Raw genomic sequence first — 17899 nt, 5'->3', positions numbered from 1 at the left:
CAGATAATCAATCAGTCAAACTTTATTTATAAAGCATGTAGTGGACCAAACAGAAAGGCAAAGACAAGGTATAAAATAAGTTTAAATTTAATAAAGTCAAAAAAATATATAATTTAACAACGGCTCAAATTAGGTAAATAATTAACAAAAAAGCCGAGCCCAACTGGGGTAACTCAAATCAACCTGAACAGAACAAAAATAATCCAACCAGACAAAGGAGCAGGGGTGTTTAAATACTTGAGGACCAACTAAAGCTAAACACAAGAGGGAGGAATTACACTAAATAATTAACTAAACTACTTAATCAAAGTAACAAAAAGGCAAATCATTATAATACAGAAAATAATAAGTGATAAAAAAGTGGTCTTAAAGCAAACTAAACAAACTAACTTAATAAAACTAACTAAATAGTGCTCCTTCCCCCCCTTGTTGAGTCATGATGGTCTCTCCCAAGGGTCCTCCGTCAAAAAACCCCAAAAAGAACAAGTGTAAGTAATTCAGACTTATATTAACTAAAATGTGTGCACTCAAATTAGAATATAAGTCTAAATAAAGGAATAAAATTGTGTGCAAGGTAATTAACTTAATGTAAATTAAATTAAATACTACTGACACTATGGAGTGGGGGCAGAGGTATCCACCACAAGGCGCTTTTCAGACAAAGACGTAACACAGTCATTAAGAGCCATCCCACATGCCCCTCTCCCCAACCATCCAACCTCCACAACTGCTTGACCCCGCACAACCAGGATATTTTTGTCCTTTTTGTTTGATCATTGCACCTTTGGGTGATTTTGATTTGGTTGTAACATATTGTGCAGCCCAATGTGAAATGTATTATTTATGTATTTTATTTATTAGGCTGGGCAGTTTTATCTGTGAGTCAGCCGTGCCAATCTACACCTGTCACCACACTCATATAAGCAAAGCCATAACAAAGATGTACAGCCTCTGAAATAATATCAAATTGTATCATAAAACGTTGCCCAGTGGTCAAACGATCCAAGCTCCAGTGCAGATGCCAGGCTCTTTGCTGGCCTCTGTGTAGTGAGACCAATTCCCACTTCTGACAATTTGCTGAATGTCCTCCCTGCTCTTCATTTCCAGCAGTGTTGTCCAAAAAAAGTTATTCATTATGTCAGTTACCTATGTTCTAGCTAAATTGGTGGCCGGTAAATCTGCACGGATGTCCCACACAGCTCCCAGACGCACTTGACAGCCAATCAGAAAGTTTGTGGTGCTCAGGCGTGTACGTGAACCTCGGCCAAAAAGTTACAACACATTGAATTTCCGCTGAATCCATGGGCTGTGATTGATTGATCCACAAAGACTATATGGACAACTATTTAAGAACAACAGCATGGAACAGCTTAATTTTGTCATAGAAATATATGTATAAACAGTATATGAGCTTAGACTGACTGTTTATTTACATGTTTTGTTCTGTTATCAAAATGAATGCAAATTAAATGGTTTAGATTCCCATGATGCACCTGGACCCTGACGCTGGACTATAAACCAGCCTTAAAACCACATTGGGGAAGTGCACATGAGTTCAGGGGTCACCAAACTTTTTTCTCTGGGGCCACATTATCACTCCTGACTGTGATGGAGGCCATATTACGGAATTGTATGACCCTGATGACGCAGATTATATTCTTTGAAAACCGCCGCACTTTCTTTACATATCAGACAAACTGCACAGTCCTTACACGGAACACAAAAATAATCGGTGGTCCACTGTTCTTTGAAAACTCAGCACTCTCTGTCAACTTTTCGTACTTTAACACTCGCTATTTTTGCTACTGCACTACAGAACTCTGCGTGTGCGTTGACTGCCACTGTTTGATCTCGAGCTTGTCAGGTGGCAAAATTTCATCAGCAAATGTAAATATGTCATATAATTACTTAAATATAAATATAAATACAGTGGTCCCTCGTTTATCTCGGTGGTTACGTTCTAAAATCCGCTACGTAGTCAGCTTTATATTTTACAATTATTATATCTGTTTTAAGGCCATAAAACCCCTCACCACACCCTTTATACACTTTTCTCAGACAGGACAGTTACCTAACCCTTTTTGCATCCTTCTTAAAATTTATTGCTGCTGCCGTCCTTAGGTTATTTTCCTCCTTCTTTATGTAACAAACCAAAGATTAATTTATTCCATAATGGAGCCCTACAGATCAGAGTCTTACATGGGTCCATTTTTGGACTCCTTCACCCGCACAGTACAGCACCGTACCCACCTGTTAACCCGAGATTATATCAAACTTTTGCGCTGCATACGCCACGGACTGAACCAAGACTAAACCAGGGCTAAACCAGGACTAACCTAGGACTGATTCCAGGACTGAAACAGGACTCACTGTCAGGACAGGCTCAGAGGTGAGGAGAAAGGATCAATGTAGAGCTCCGCACCCCAGGGAGGTAAGCATAACTGTCGCCCGATCGCGCTTTGCGGACACCCTGCTTCAGTGTTCTCTCTTTTAAGTCCAAGATTAGTCCTGGTTTAGTCCTGGTTTAGTCCTGACCCACTCATGTGTAATCACTACCCGCCCACATACCACCCGTAAAATTCCAGAACATTAAAACCCGCCCATTTCAGCAACTATTTGCCCGTACTCGACCCGGTGCAAGACTCTGCCACAGCTGCGTAACTTCTACCTTCCTTCAGCATGTCCAGAAGTCCAACTTTTTGTGCAATGGCTAGCGTCTTCCTCTGCCTTTTGGGTGCGACTGCAGAAGCCTTTGTTGGTGCAGACATTGTGGATTTTGTCAGGGAGAAAACTTGCAAACATATAGCACTTCAGAATCACACTGCTAGAGATCGAACATTTATTTAATTTGGGATCTGAATGCATTCTGTACTGTACAGGAGACACGGCACAGAGGAGGACATTGACTGACAATGGTCTACAGTCTCTTATCCAGGGGGGTTCATACTCCGTAAAAAAAAAGGCATGCAAAATGTAACTAAAAAAAGTCTGTGAAACAGCGAGACAGCGAAAGGTGAACCACGATATAGCGAGGGACGACTGTACTTCATATAAATATAATTTTTTAATTGAAAAAAATTACAAAATACAAGATGCTGACGTGTTATTATTTGCCAAATTAAAAAAATAAAATAAAAAAATAGGCCATGACAACTTTTGAGGATTGCCTCATAGGGCCAGTTCAAGTGGTGGAGGGCAGAGGGGCTGGGGGGCCGGTCAGAGGGACGTGGCGAGCCGGAGTCAACCCACGGGCCTTAGTTTGATGGCCCCTGCATTAGTTTGTTTAGGACCCTATCTTCAAATCTGAACCATGATCTTTTTGTACACTGATTTGGCAAATTTGTGTCAGATGCCCTACAGCAGACTTATTCATGTATTCAAATGAAAACATACTTCATTAGAGTTGTAAGTTGTAAAGTGAAATTGCATTATTCTTATTTTCCATGTGTGACTATTGTAAAGTATAGCATAATAAGAATTCCACATTGCACAAAGTTCATCAGCTCAACAAAACAGGAACCTGACAGCATGTTTCCTCTAGATGTCAGTAATAGATGGTCTCCACACATGTTTAGGACCTCGCCATCGACTGTTACACCCCCACACGTCCAGTATAAATACACTACAGCCTCCACGACATAAAGGTTACATAAAGCTTAAGACAAAGGGGTGTTTTTAGGTCAGTGGTCCCTTAGCGTGGGAGACAGACGCGCCGCTCTCAATATCTCCTTTAACCACAGTGTAATGGAGGCACACTTTTCGGATTAGCTGGGCCTTTTTGAACTACTTAGACTAATCTCCTTTGTGGCACATAGAACAGAGTACTTTAGGAGCATTAGACCCTGACAAAGGACGCGTGGTGTACAGATTAAACACTCATATGGTTTTGAGACCATTTAAACCAGACAAGGATTTCCACTTTCACTCTTCTTTTTTCTGACTACTGCAAATCCAACACAGAATATTTAAAATAAGCAGTTTAGAGATGTTTAGAGATACAATAATCGCCATTAGGTCAGTGTTAAATAAATACTTAAAGAGATTGTACCCGATTTATTCACGTGTTTGAGCAAAATGCACCTTGTCCCAGTACAGATATGTTGTATAAGCAGCTCTTGAGATCAGAATAGGTTTGCCGTGTGCTGTCTATTTAGGAAGCATTTTTATTGTGATTCAGAATCTCTTTTTCAAGGGAGACCTGGCCAAGGTAGCAGCCAACACAGTTAATACAAAACAGGAAAATCACAAAATACACATTATACCATTTGCATCTCTCAAGAAAATATGCCTTGGTTACTGCACTTTTTACATTGTTTTTAACTTATCAAATGACACCTTATTTTATTCTTTGATAATTCCACCATACTCCTCATTTCTAAATTCCATTGAGGAATTATTATTTTCTGCATGGAGTTCGAAGGTATACGACTGGCAGCCCTATACAAGAGAAAGTCTGTTGCAGTTTATGGACCGAGCACATGATGAAAACTGGCCTTTTAACTATACTTTTCCTCATGCATCTTTTGCTTTTCTGGAGTGCCTGGTTTGCCTTTTACCTAAAAATATTCTACTGTTTAACCCAAGTGGCAGTGAAGTTGCGAGGCCCCCCAAGCCAAATTTTGCTTAGCGCCCTTTTAGATCCGGCTCTGCTCTGAGAAAGCACTGGGCTGAAACTCCACACTCACTAATGAAAATAAATTGGAATCTATGGTGTTACTTAATAAGTTCAAGAAAATTGTAAAAAAAAGTGTGATAACCGAGACGTGTGTATGTTTTTCTTCAGAGGTGTAAATGGTTTTATAATGTGAAACCTTGTGATTTTCCTGTTTTGTATAGATTGTGTTGGCTGGAACCTTGGCCAGGTCTGAATCTCACTGGGACCTCCTGGTTTAATAAAGGTAAAATACAAATAAATAAAATTAACTCTAATTGGACTAATTTGACTGTTGTGTATATTTTGGATCCTGTCCTTTCTTTAAGTATGAACCAAGTGTGTCTGAAATGAAGAATAGAATAAAATAAACAAAATACTGGTTAATACTACAATAAGTTAACATCAAGATATTTTTGAGAAATATTAATTATCACTGTAAATAGATGTGGTTCTAAAATATGAATCATATAAATACATTTTAATTAATTAAAGATTTATGAAATACATAATTTTAATAAAAATAAATAAGTACGTAAAATATGCATTTTGATTTAAATTGCATAAATTGCAACATATATTCTTGATTTTGAACAGTTTCTGTTATTTTATTTAATTTAAGTGTGTGAACACAGCCTATACAGGAATACTAAATTATATGTGAATTAAACTAAATACAACTCAAGGAATGTTTTTTATATTACAACATTATGATATAGTTTTAAACTCTGTTTAGCAAACAACTAAAGTGTATTAAATAAAAACTAAATAGTGTTCCTGCATTTTGTTTGATAATTGCCAATAATAAGATCAAATATGAAGCCAGAAAAGTATTGTCTGGAAAGTCCAAAATGATGTATCTTTGTATTTTTTATATCGAGGGATGTCAGTCTGGTCACCACTCCTTTTGTTGTGTCTCGACCGGACTCAAACACGTCAGTCAGATTTGTCCATTTCAGTGACATATGTGAAATGAAGGAGCTCACTGCACACTGATCATTTACAAAATTAAATTTGTTTTGATACAGATGGACTTCCCCTGACTTTGTGAGTGGTTTTGTGATGACCAGGAACTTGTAAAACTGTGTCAGAGATATTTGGCTTTTTAGTTCCTCATACACTCTGAATATAAACTCAAAAGTGCAGGGCTTTATAATGTGATCATGTGAGGCTGTAACGCAGATGTAGAATACAGGTTTTCTAACAGAAGAGGAAAAAGCATGACTGTTTCAGAGTTGACCAGAAGCAGGATGGCTTTATTGGATTAGAGTGGACAAAAAACAAAAGTATGGGTTTAATAGATTCACCAAAAGGCTTTAAGAGTAAAATTATTTTATTTCAATAGCACATACAAATGAGTGAGATTGTGTTTTGAATATAATTAAATGACAACAAAAAATATATAGTCTGTAATAGGCTGTAATTCTATCAAAATAAAATTGTGAACTGAGCTAAAATATTTGATTTATTATTATAGAGATTGTGATAATTAATTATTATTATAATGACTGTTAAAAATATGATTTGGTCTAGAGTCTGCAAATGAAAACTATCAAATGAAACAAAGAAGAGATAAAAAAGGAAACAAAGATCAGCACACAAGCACAAGGGCATTATCACCAGCTCATGCACTGAAATACGGAATATGATTTAATCAGGAGTGAAACTATCAAAATAAATACATTTTTATAAATCATTTTTAATGGTTGGGAGGCTTGGTTCTGTCTTCTGGTCAAGGCCATGGTGGAGTGCGTGCTATTTCATTGTAAGGACTATTAGTAAATCGAGCTTGGTAACCTGAAGTAACTGCAGTACCTGTGCAAAAATAATAGGTGTTATAATAACCACAGTCTGGGCCTTGTTCAAATGCGCTCGCCCATTGCCACTGCTTGGTCAGATACTGATCTGGGGTGTCTTTAGGAGACTTGTACAGTGCTACCCAGGAACTATAAAAAAATGATTTCCACTGTTCAAATCTTTTCTCTATGTAGAGCATAAAACAGAATGTTCCATTTTTTGCAGCAAGCTGCAGTTCAGCACACTGGCCACAGATTGGAGCAGTATTTGCGCTTTCAAATTTTAAGCTTCTGCAAACTTCTTCCTTCATCAAATAACCCTGTGCTTTGTGCAGCCGGACCTGCAGCCCCTCATTCAGGGGCGCTGAGGTCCCCTCACTGCTCTGGATTACATTATATGTGATATTATTTTTCTGGTCCATCTGGTTGTTGAAAAGCACCATGACTGCTCCATCGTTTATCTGGTTCTGAGGAACATTTCTCCAAACAATCTTGGCTTTTCCATCTTCTCCAGTTTTCACGTCAAGCTGCACCTGTTGCAATCATCTGTTATGTCCACTGCTGAATCTGTAACCTGAGGACTCTTTTGCTTGCATCTTCTGATCATGTTGGCTCTTTGTGGAGTTACAATCAGGAACAGCAGTCCAAGGCGAGCTTGGTCTCCACCCCAGATGTTTGTGAGGTCATTTAACTGGGTGTCATCAATGTTCTGGTTGAACTGATCCCTGAGCTGCTGCAGTGTTTGTGGGTTGTTGGTGAATGAAAATAGTCTGAGTTGTTGGAGCAGGTCAGTGGTTAGTTCAAAGGTGTGGTTTGGGTCATACCTGGAGCCTTGCCTGCCCTGTCGCCTGAAGTGTTGGGTGAGATACAATTGGCTAACCCTGCGAGATCCACCAGTTTGTACCTGAACAACGATGTGATCTCTGTCTTTACCCATCCACACAGGGTCTCTAATTCGAGGGTAAAGAACATTGGGTGGATTCAGATTGCCCACTCTGTAGTACTGGTATCCCTGAGGAACTGGGGCCAACAAACCATCATAGTTTCCATAGTAGTGGGAACCAAAGTCTCTACTTGCGTCATAAGTCAGACGTACAACATTGTTATTATCGATGTCAACTGTGTTGGCAAACCAGTGGAGCAGGATGAGGTTGTGCATCGGCAGATATTTCTCTGAATAAACCCTTTTCAAATCATCAACTGAACTCAGCCTTTTATACACAGCCTCATCGCTCAGTGCTACGAGTGTCAGGACACAGAGGACGATGACTCCCAGAGACATCTTCAATCTGTAAGAAAAAGAAAGAGTTTCTATTTGTGAAACTTGTGGTCAGTTTCAGTCACACCACATAGAGGTCTGAGGACAAGGAAGCACCAAAGCTTTTATTTCCTGCTGGTGATACGGGGTCTGGAGTCTGAAGAGTGATAATGCATAGCAGTTGAATAATTTGTTTACTACAATTGATTGGCCTGGCATCTATGAGAAAAAAATGGGGTGACAAATCATGTGCAAATAAATACCTTTATTCAGTGCATTTAGAATTTAAAAATATTAAGCAAACAACTGAAGACAATCTTAAGGAAAACATCATTTTTCATTGAATTCATTCTTTTGTATTTTACTTTGATTCCTCCAAGGGTTTAGCCCATAAGGGTTTAGACTAAAGTAAAAAGTACTTATGCCTAGCCCTTTTAAACACTGACAGAACTCTAAGAAGAAAAAGCAACGTATGAACAACAACTTTGCGTTTACAGTTTCACCAGCACTTTCTGTACATATAAGAGGGAAAAAATGAACAAATTTAATGCATGGCTCATTCTAGAGCTCTGTACTGTAGCTTTAAAAAAAATAGTGCTTTATACCTTTTCAATACCTTTTTAACCTTTTTAAGGCTTCTTTTGGAGTAGAAAATTTTTTATTATTATTATTATTATTATTTTACTATATAATATATATATATATATATATATATATATATATATATATATATATATATATTTATTTTTTTTTTTTTTTTTTTTTTTTTTTTTTTTCCAAATTCATTGAATGTTTATTCATTACTAACTGTTCCTTTATTTTTGTGAGATCTTTTTGTACAGTGTGCAGAAGTTGTTTTCCTGAACACCTGAGACTGGTGTCATACACAAATAGGATACAGCTTAATTTGTCCGCTGACTCACAGACATCATTCATGTACATACTAAATAATTTAGGCCCCATGATGGAGCCCTGTGGAATAACATGTGTAAACACCTTTCTGTCAGAATTTGCATTATCTATATGTACACACTGATCACTGATCTGTCCTTAACTTTTTTTTTTTTTTTTTTCATTTTTCTTACAAGTAGCACATGGTCAATAATGTCGAAGTCCTTCTTTAGATCTACAAATGTCTCTGGTTGTGTACTCTCTATTGTCATTTGCCTCTCCACACGCTGATGGATTGAACTAGCTCTTTGTGACCTAAAGCCATATTGGTGATCACTGAACAGTTTGTGTTTAGCAACAAAATTATTTAGTCTAATTACAAAGTTTTTCTAAGATTCATTAAGATCAAAGAATTCCAGACAAGTATTTACTCGTAAAAATACTTAATTTAATAAAATAGATTTCAGATTTAGATTTAATTACCTAGTAGTTTGTTTGTTTGTTTGTTTTCAGGGAGTAGATAAGATTTTACTTACACATACAAGTAAAGAATAGAATACAAAATATATACATTTACTGGGCACTGAGAAGACCATAACAGTCACTTAAAACCACTTAATAACATGTTTCTGTTATAACAGACATGAACAATCAAGTTGACTTGTTACAGTAATTTTATTAAACATTTGTATGGATTAACATTTGTTTTCTTTATTACCTACAGTAGATATAAAGATGTACAGCAGATAATGATAAATGTACTCACCTGTTGTCGCAGTGATGTACAGTATGTGGTCGCTCTGGAGGTGTCCTTTGGGGAATTCAACAAAGAAATAAAGCATGGCCAGGATAAACTTAATATTTATTACTCAGATCAAGTCCAGCCCCTAAATTCGTGAGTCATCTTTCATTACCAGGAACTGAATGTACAATGCCTCTCACCCATTTTTGTTCTTCAATTTCTGATTCTGCCACCTATAAAAACTGAGGATAGTGCAACTGGGTGTCTGAGAAATACAAGTTTAATACAAGCTATTAAAAATGAAAACTAACACAAAAGAAACAGCATGCTTATTACTTTTCATGGTATATTGTGAGATATTTTGAGTCTACTACTTTTTCACTTACTGGACATTTGGGCACCACAAAACATTGCATGACCCCTACACAGTGACCTAGGGAAAAGTGTGGACATTTGGAAACAGCCAAAATTTTGCAAATGCATTTTTCACTGCTTTGACTGTTTTTGTGGCAGATGTCATTTTTTTTTAGCTCAGTTTTTAAACATATACCATCAAGAAGTGCAGCATGTGCAGTTCGAAGGACGCAAGTAAGGGACTGTTGGACTGTATAAAATGAGCTGTTTGTTTTTCCTGTATCTTGTAGACTGTAGACTGTGCAAGAGACTAGGTAAAGAGCTGGCTATGGACATTTGAGATGTCACAGGCTTTTATGTGGCAGCAAATGTGACAGAAGACCTTCCAGAGGAAACACTTTGAGGGAATGAACTATTTCATCACCAGCTTAACCATCAGAGTGGAGTAAGAGTGAGGGCATTCCTGTTGTGTTCACCTGGATCCCCTTGGACGCTGCTGTGATAATGCCGGACACAGAGGAGTGACACTTTTGACTCTTCTTCACCTCAAACTGCCCTGACACAGATCTGCTGACCCTGCCTGACCAGTCCTCCTGTTAACCTGCACTGAGACCTTTGACTGAGACTCAAAGACCACTGAGAAGCACAGTGTAAATGTTGTTGCAGCAAAACTTGAATTTCCCTCAGGATCAATAAAGTCTCTCTCTCGTATTCTCATTGAACACGTTTTGTTTTTTCCTTTATACGGCAGTGAATTCTTGTGATATTTGAGAGTTCATAAACGAGAATCCAAACTGTGAGGTTTAAATCCACTCAGCAGCAGGCAGACCAATCACAGAGCAGCACTGAGATTTGCACGGAATGCAAAGTGGCCAAGCCATCCAACCGAGAATGTACAAGTACCAGATATACTTCAACCTACCTACATACAGATGATTTTTTTGTGAGAAATTGGGCAGTGAAGATGTTTGTGCTTTTCTCTCAACCAGATATAACTTTTGTCTTTTTTTTTTTTCAAACAGTATGCAGAGTTTGTGCACATATGCCAACAAACTGAGTGGAGATCTTACACCTTTCCAGTGGAGACTGTATACAGATGCTACACAGGAAGCTCCACCCTGAGATTCCTCAAGACCCTTGGGATCAGAAATCCAAACCTGAAGTGCAGTAAAGGAGATTTTTGGCTCTGGCTACGTGACCTCTTTAGCTTCATTGCTGTTCTATTTACATATAAATCACTGAGGACAAATTAGGAATGACACATAAGCCCCTAGACCTACCTCACAAAATATTGGAGCTGAAAATTATCCTGTATCAGACCAATAATGAAATATGGAAATATCTTGCATGTCAGTAGCACCAAAATATGTGATTGCAGGCTCCTACGTTTGTGTCTGGATAGCCATTTGCCAATCACAGAGCAGCATTGTGGTTTGGGCAGAAGCAAAAGTTGAAGTGCCCAAGTGAGCCCAAACAAACATGGCATCGCTGACAGCTGCACTTTAATACTTCTTTTAATCTCATACACATTTGTCTCAAGATGTCTGTGCTTTAATAGGACATTTCATTTTAAACATGTCCATAAAAATGTACTGAAATATGAACTGACAAACTAATGCAAGAATCACATTTCAGAACATGTACAGTTTTCACAAGGTAGAACAGTTTGTAATGTAAAATAAGTCCAGAATGATTGTGCTTCTTATATTGAGGAATCTCAGTCTGGTCACCACTCTTTCTGTTGTGTCTCGATTTGTTCATTTCATTGACCCATGTGAAATGAAGGAGCTCACTGCTCACTGATCATTTACAAAATTTAATTTGTTTTGATAAGGACGGACTCCCCCTGACTTTGTGAGGGGTTTTGTGATGACCAGGAACTTGTAAAACTGTGTCAGACATATTTGGCTTTTTACTTCCTCATATACTGAACATAAACTCAAAAGTGCAGGGCTTCATAATGTGAGGTTTTCTAACAGAAGAGGGAAAAGAATGACTGCTTCAGAGTTGACCAAAAGCCGAAAGAAGAGTGGGGATGGCATAATTGGATTAGTGTGGACAAAAAACAAAAGTGTGGGTTTAACAGATTCACCAAAAGGCTTTAAGAGTAAAATGATTTTATTTCAATAACACATACAAACGAGTGAGATTGGGTTTTGATTATAATTAAATGACAACTAAAGCTATATAGGCTATAATAGGCTGTAATTCTTAGCCCACATTAAAGTAGAACAATGAAAACTAAATATATAATCAAAATAAAATTGTGAACTGAGCTAAAATATTGATTTATTATTATATAGATTGTGATAATGAATTATTATTATAATGACTGTTAAAAAATATAATTTGGTCTAGAGTCTACAAATAAAAAGAAAACAAAAAAGAGATTAAAAAAAAGCAAACAAAGATCAGCAAACATCCAAAATGGAGTTATTCACCAGCTCATTCATGGTGAAATACAGAATATGATTTAATCAGGAGTGATATCATCAAAATAAATCAATTTTTATATATATATTTCTAATGGTTGGGAGGCTTGGTTCTGTCTTCTGGTCAAGGCCATGGTGGAGTGCGTGCTATTTCGTTGTAATCACTGATCATAAATCGAGCTTGGTAACCTGAAGTAACTGCCGTACCTGTGCAATAAAAATAGGTTTCAAAATCATCAGTGTCTGGGCTTTGTTTAAATTTGATTGTCCATTGCCACTGACCAGACAGATAGTCACGTGGGCTATCTTTAGGAGACTTGTACAGTCCTACCCAGGAATAACAAAAACCTGATATCCACTGTTGGAATCTTTTCTCAATGTAGAGCATAAAACAGAATTTTCCATTTTTTGTATTAAGCTGCAGTTTAGCCTGGTTGCCACAGATTGGAACAGCATCTGCGCTTTCAAATTCTTGACTTCTGCAAACTTCTTCTTTCATCAAATAACCCTGTACTTTGTGCAGCCGAACCTGCAGCCCCTCGTTCAAGGGCACTAAGGTGTCAAACTCCCCTCGCTGCTCTGGATTACTTTATATGTGATATTATTCTTCTGGTCTATCTGGTTGTTGAAAAGCACCATGGCTGCTCCATCATTTATCTGGTTCTGAGGAACATTTCTCCAAACAATCTTGGCTTTTCCATTGTCTCCAGTTTTCACATCAAGCTGCATCTGTTGCAGTTCACAGTTCTGCCAATCATCTGTTATGTCCACTGCTGAATCTGTAACCAGAAAACTCTTTTGTTTGCACAGTCCAATCATGTTGGCTCTTTGTGGTGTTACAATCAGGAACAGCAGTCCAAGGCGAGCTTGGGCACTACCCCAGATGTTTATGAGGTCATTTAACTGGGTGTCATCAATGTTCTCTTCAAAGTGATCCCTGAGCTGCTGCAGTGTTTGCGAGTTGTTGGTGAATGAAAAGAGTCTGAGTTGTTGGAGCAGATCAGTGGATAGTTCAAAGGTGTAGTTTGGGTCATACCTGGAGCACTGACTGGGCTTTGTGAAGTGTTTGGTGAGGTACATTTGGCTAACCCTGTGAGATCCACCAGTTTGAGCCTGGACAATGATGCGATCTCTGTTTCGACCCATCCATGCATACTCTATAACTTGAGGGTAAAGAACATATGGAGGAAAGTTCCCATTGGGTGGATTCAGATTGCCCACTGTGTAGTACTGGTATCCCTGAGGAACTGGGGCCAGCATTTCGTCACAGTTTCCATAGTAGTGGGAACCAAAATCTCTACTTGGGTCATAAGTCAGATGTACAACATTGTTATTATTTATGTTAACTGTGTTGGCAAACCAGTGGAGCAGGATGAGGTTGTGCATCGGCAGATATTTCTCTGAATAAACACTTTTCAAATCATCAACTGAACTGAGCTTTTTATACACAGCCTCATCGCTCAGTTCTACGAGTGTCAGGACACAGAGGACGACGACTCCCAGAGACATCTTCATTCTGTAAGAAATAAAAAGAGGGAACAATTATTCCAGTTTCTATTTGTGGAACTTGTGGTCAGTTTCTGTCACACCACATAGAGGTCTGAGGACAAAGAAGCACCAAAGCTTTTATTTCCTGTTGGTGATACGGGGTCTGGGGTTTGAAGAGGGTTAATGAATAGCAGATGAAGAATTTAGATTAACTACAATTGATCAGCCTGATATCTATGAGAAATGAGAAAAATGGGGTGACAAATCATGTGCAAATAAATAATGCATTTATTCAATGAATTTAGAATTTTGAAATATTTAGCAAACAACTGAAGACAATTTTAAGGAAAACATAATTTTTCATTGAATTAATTCTTTTACATTTTACTTTGATTCCTCCAAGGGTTTAGACCGTAAGGGTTTAGACCAGGGGTCTCAAACTCAAATTACCTGGGGGCCACATTAGATAAAGTCTGAGTGAGGCTGGGCCGCATTGAGTATTCGATAAATAGCTGTTGCACGGGAAATGAAGAGAGAGAAAGAACAACACGCAACACACTTTCTTAATCTTTAATAACAGTTCAGAACATGAAAATGTATTTAGAACGTAAGTTTAAACTAATACGTCTACTCTTCTTCTTTTGCCTACTTCTTGCTGGTTGAAACCTGGCTACGCTTCATCTTGCACAGCTGAGAGATATTTGGCTTTCAGGAGGAAGCAGATCCTCAGGATAGATTGAAGATGCTCATCAGTGAGCTTTGACCTGTAATTTGATGGTGCTTTCACACACTTTCACACTGGTGTGAACGCGAACCCGGGTCCAAACCATGGACAGCAGGTCCAAACGAACAATTCGAAATGCATCATGGAAGAAACGCGTCTCTTTTGCCTGCAGCCGCGATTAATTTTCGAATTATTTTACCAACAATGGCCAATACAGAGAATGTAACACACGAAGATCAGAACAAATACCAATGTGCGAACGTGTGGTTCCAGAGTGAGTCAAAGTTGGGGGTGTGTACTTCTGTTGAGGACCTGCACACAGAGAAGTCCCGGTGTTCCCCGTGATCATGTACCAACCAGCATTTGTTATTTTAGGCTTTAATTAACTAAATCATGTCATGGCAATAGGCAATCGCCCATTCAATTGATTCACCTTTAAAAAATGTCCTGCTTTTAGCCTAGTGTGAGAAATACAGCCGGACTAGATCCAAACCAGAGTCCCGAACCACCGGGGGCAGCTCCGGTTCAGGCCGGGCTCAGATGACGTGGAGCGGGGAGTGAAAAGCTCTTTCCCCGGGAAGATCCAAATGCGCGGAGGACGGACACCAACTAAACTGGATTCATGCTTTTGTCCGGATGCTTTGCATCACTTCAGAACTAGCCGCGGTTCTTGAGCGCGGAGGACCGGAGCAGCTCGCACAGACCTGTAGTCCACAGCACATTCTCGCTTTCCCCGCATGGAACCAGCGCGCAGACGGCGGAACGTACCCGCTCAGACCCAGTCATTGACCAAGGACCAGACCCCAGCGCCGTCCTGAGAAGCTGCGCGTTACGGTGAGCGCTGTTGGCTGCTGCTGTTACCCGAACTCTGGGCTGATGCGGTGAGTTTGTACAAAGTTCTACGTTGCTGTTTTATGAGTTCATGGTGATAAGATGAGGACGGCCCGTGGTATTAACAGGGAATATCAGTATTGGTTACTGGAGATATCGCTGTTCTACCGGGATACAGAGGCTCATTAATCGGATCAGTTTTGGTTCGTTTGCCGGTGTGAAAGCGGACCACACTGGAGTGTATCTGCTTCTCCTATGTCAAACATGGATGGAAGACGCTTGTTTCTGCCTCGTACTTTTTGCTAACATGTCGCCAAGCCTCTGGAATAGATCACTGCAGTTTTGTGGTGCTTGCATATTGATGGGACAGCTGTGTGTGGAATTCGGCGACGCACAGGTGGAGCTTGGTCATCGGGTTGCCAGCAAATTACGCACCGAGTGTTGAGCAGGTAAACAGACTGTCAGTGTCTTTTTATTTCTTATTACCTCCTCCAATAAAGGTCCCATACTTATGAACAGGGGAATTCTGTCAGCGCCTCCTCTGCGCTCTGATACTGTGGTTGTGGGAGCGTAAAGTGAAGTGCGCACACGTGTACCACCACGTGTGGTTTGTTTTGGTTCTTCGGTGATGCCGTATGTGCACGTGTATGTGCACGTGTATGTGCACGTGTATGTGCACGTGTATGTGCACGTGTATGTGCACGTGTATGTGCACGTGTATGTGCACGTGTATGTGCACGTGTACGTGTATGTGCACGTGTACTCGTATTAACAGATCCACTTAAACTCATTGCTTCACAACTGCTGTAAATTGAGTTTTGGGATGTAAGATGCGTTAATAATCTGTTGTTGTGAATCTGCATGGGCACCGATTGCAGCTTCATCTGTCAGTGCGGCCCGCGGTAGGGGGGTGGGATTGTGCGTACATCTACTGCGGGCCCGCACTGACATTATTCTTTGGAATTAAGCAGAGGGCCGCAAAAAATCCTTCCGAGGGCCGCAGTTGGCCCCCGGGCCGCGAGTCTGAGACCCCTGGTTTAGACTAAAGTAAAAAGTACTTATGCCTAGCCCTTTTAAACCATGACAGATCTTCAAAGGAAGAAAAGCAGCATATGAACAGCAACTTTGTGTTTACAGTTTCACCAGCACTTACTGTTTAAGAGGGGAAAAATGACAAAATTAAATTGAGTGGATCATTCCAGAGCTCTGTACTGTAGCTTTAAAAAAAGAAAAATAATGCTTTATACCCCTTTTTAAATGCTTCTACAGAATTGGATTTTTTTATTTATTTATTTTTTTCACCATTAAGATTGTTCCATATACAAAACCATCCAAAAGAAATACTTTTTTTGTTTGTTTGTTTTGTTTTTAGTTCTTTTTTCTTTCTTTCTAAGGATACTCTCTCATCATTAATGTACATACTAAATAATTTAGGCTCCATGACAGAGCCCTGTGGAACCCCATGTTTAAGTACCTTTCTGTCAGAATTTACATGATCTATATGTACGTACTGATGACTCTCAAGACAGCTTTTTTTTTTCTTTTTTTTCTTAAAAGTAGCACATGGTCACTAATGTCAAAGTCCTTCTTTAGATCTACAAAGTCACTGGTTGTGTATTCTTTATTGTCATTTGCCTCTCCACATGCTAATCAATTGAGATAGCTCTTTGTGACCTGAAGCCATATTGGTGATCACTGAACAGTTTGTGTTTAGCAACAAAATAATTTAGTCTAATTACAAAGTTTTTCTAAGATTCATTAAGACCAAAGAATTCCTTAGAAGTATTTACTCGTACAAATACTTGATTTAAACAAAATAGATTTCGGTTTTGATTTAATTACAGTGTAGTTGCACAGCAAAATCTAAATTTCTGTTTTTTTTATGGGTTACTTTTTTTAGTTTAGATAAGATTTTTGCACATACAAGTAAAACAATTGAATACAAAATATAAACATTTACTGGACAGTGAGAAGACCATAACAGTCACTTAAAACCACTTAATAACATGTTTCTGTCATAACAGACATGAACAGTCAAGTTGACTTGTTACAATAGTTTTATTAAACATTTGTATGAATCAACATTTGTTTTCTTTATTACCTACAGTAGATATAAAGATGTACAGCAGATAATGATAAATGCACTCACCTGTTGTCGCAGTGATGTACAGTATGTGGTCGCTCTGGAGGTGTCCTTTGGGGAATTCAACAAAGAAATAAAGCATGGCCAGGATAAACTTAATATTTATTACCCAGATCAAGTCCACCCACTGAATTGTGGGTGGACTTTCATTACCAGGAAGTTAATGTACAATCCCTCTCACCCATTTTTGTTCTTCAATATTTGATTCTGGCACTTATAAAAACTGAGGATAGTGTAATTGGTTGTCTGGGAAATACAAGTTTAATACAAGCAATAAAAAATGAAAACTAACAAAAGAAACAGTATGCTTATTACTTTACAAGATACATTTTTGGGAGATTTTGAGTCCACTACTTTTTTACTCATTGAACATTCGGACACCACAAAACATGGCCTAACCCCTAATTTAGTGCCTTAGGGCAGGGGTCACCAACAAGGTGCCCGCAGGCACCAGGTCGTCCCCCAAGGACTACTGGTACTAGACTGATTCTAAAAATAGCACAACTTATTAGTGAGCTGCATCTAAAATTTAATGTTATTCTGTTGCTATTCTTTTTTAATCACCCTTGCATTTATATAGATTTAAAAA

General features: G+C 38.7%; 2 protein-coding genes across 2 annotated transcripts; both read right to left on the bottom strand.

Annotated features, from left to right (window-relative positions):
- Window positions 1-6004: 6004 nt before the first annotated feature.
- On the bottom strand, window positions 6005-9434 carry LOC110163443 (uncharacterized). Its single transcript, XM_020928398.2, has 2 exons — window positions 9363-9434; window positions 6005-7736 (listed from the first exon to the last, which is right to left on the bottom strand). The coding sequence occupies exon 2, from the start codon at window positions 7727-7729 to the stop codon at window positions 6965-6967; it is 765 nt and encodes a 254-aa protein (XP_020784057.2). The 5' UTR covers window positions 7730-7736; window positions 9363-9434; the 3' UTR covers window positions 6005-6964.
- Window positions 9435-12050: 2616 nt separating this feature from the next.
- LOC110163445 (uncharacterized) lies at window positions 12051-17371 on the bottom strand. The gene is made up of 2 exons (XM_020928400.2): window positions 17317-17371; window positions 12051-13640 (listed from the first exon to the last, which is right to left on the bottom strand). The coding sequence occupies exon 2, from the start codon at window positions 13637-13639 to the stop codon at window positions 12677-12679; it is 963 nt and encodes a 320-aa protein (XP_020784059.2). The 5' UTR covers window position 13640; window positions 17317-17371; the 3' UTR covers window positions 12051-12676.
- Window positions 17372-17899: the final 528 nt, after the last annotated feature.

This window comes from Boleophthalmus pectinirostris, unplaced genomic scaffold (assembly GCF_026225935.1).
Source record: "Boleophthalmus pectinirostris isolate CB_2022bp ecotype Guang Dong unplaced genomic scaffold, ASM2622593v1 HiC_scaffold_3, whole genome shotgun sequence".
In the NCBI taxonomy this organism is placed as follows: Eukaryota; Metazoa; Chordata; class Actinopteri; order Gobiiformes; family Gobiidae; genus Boleophthalmus; species Boleophthalmus pectinirostris.
Note: the sequence above shows the minus strand (reverse complement) of the source record. Positions and strands in the feature narration are given on the sequence as shown.

Coding starts and splice junctions, on each gene's coding strand:
- LOC110163443 (XM_020928398.2), bottom strand. CDS start 7,729: ATGTCTCTGGGAGTCATCGTCCTCTGTGTCCTGACACTCGTAGCACTG.
- LOC110163445 (XM_020928400.2), bottom strand. CDS start 13,639: ATGAAGATGTCTCTGGGAGTCGTCGTCCTCTGTGTCCTGACACTCGTA.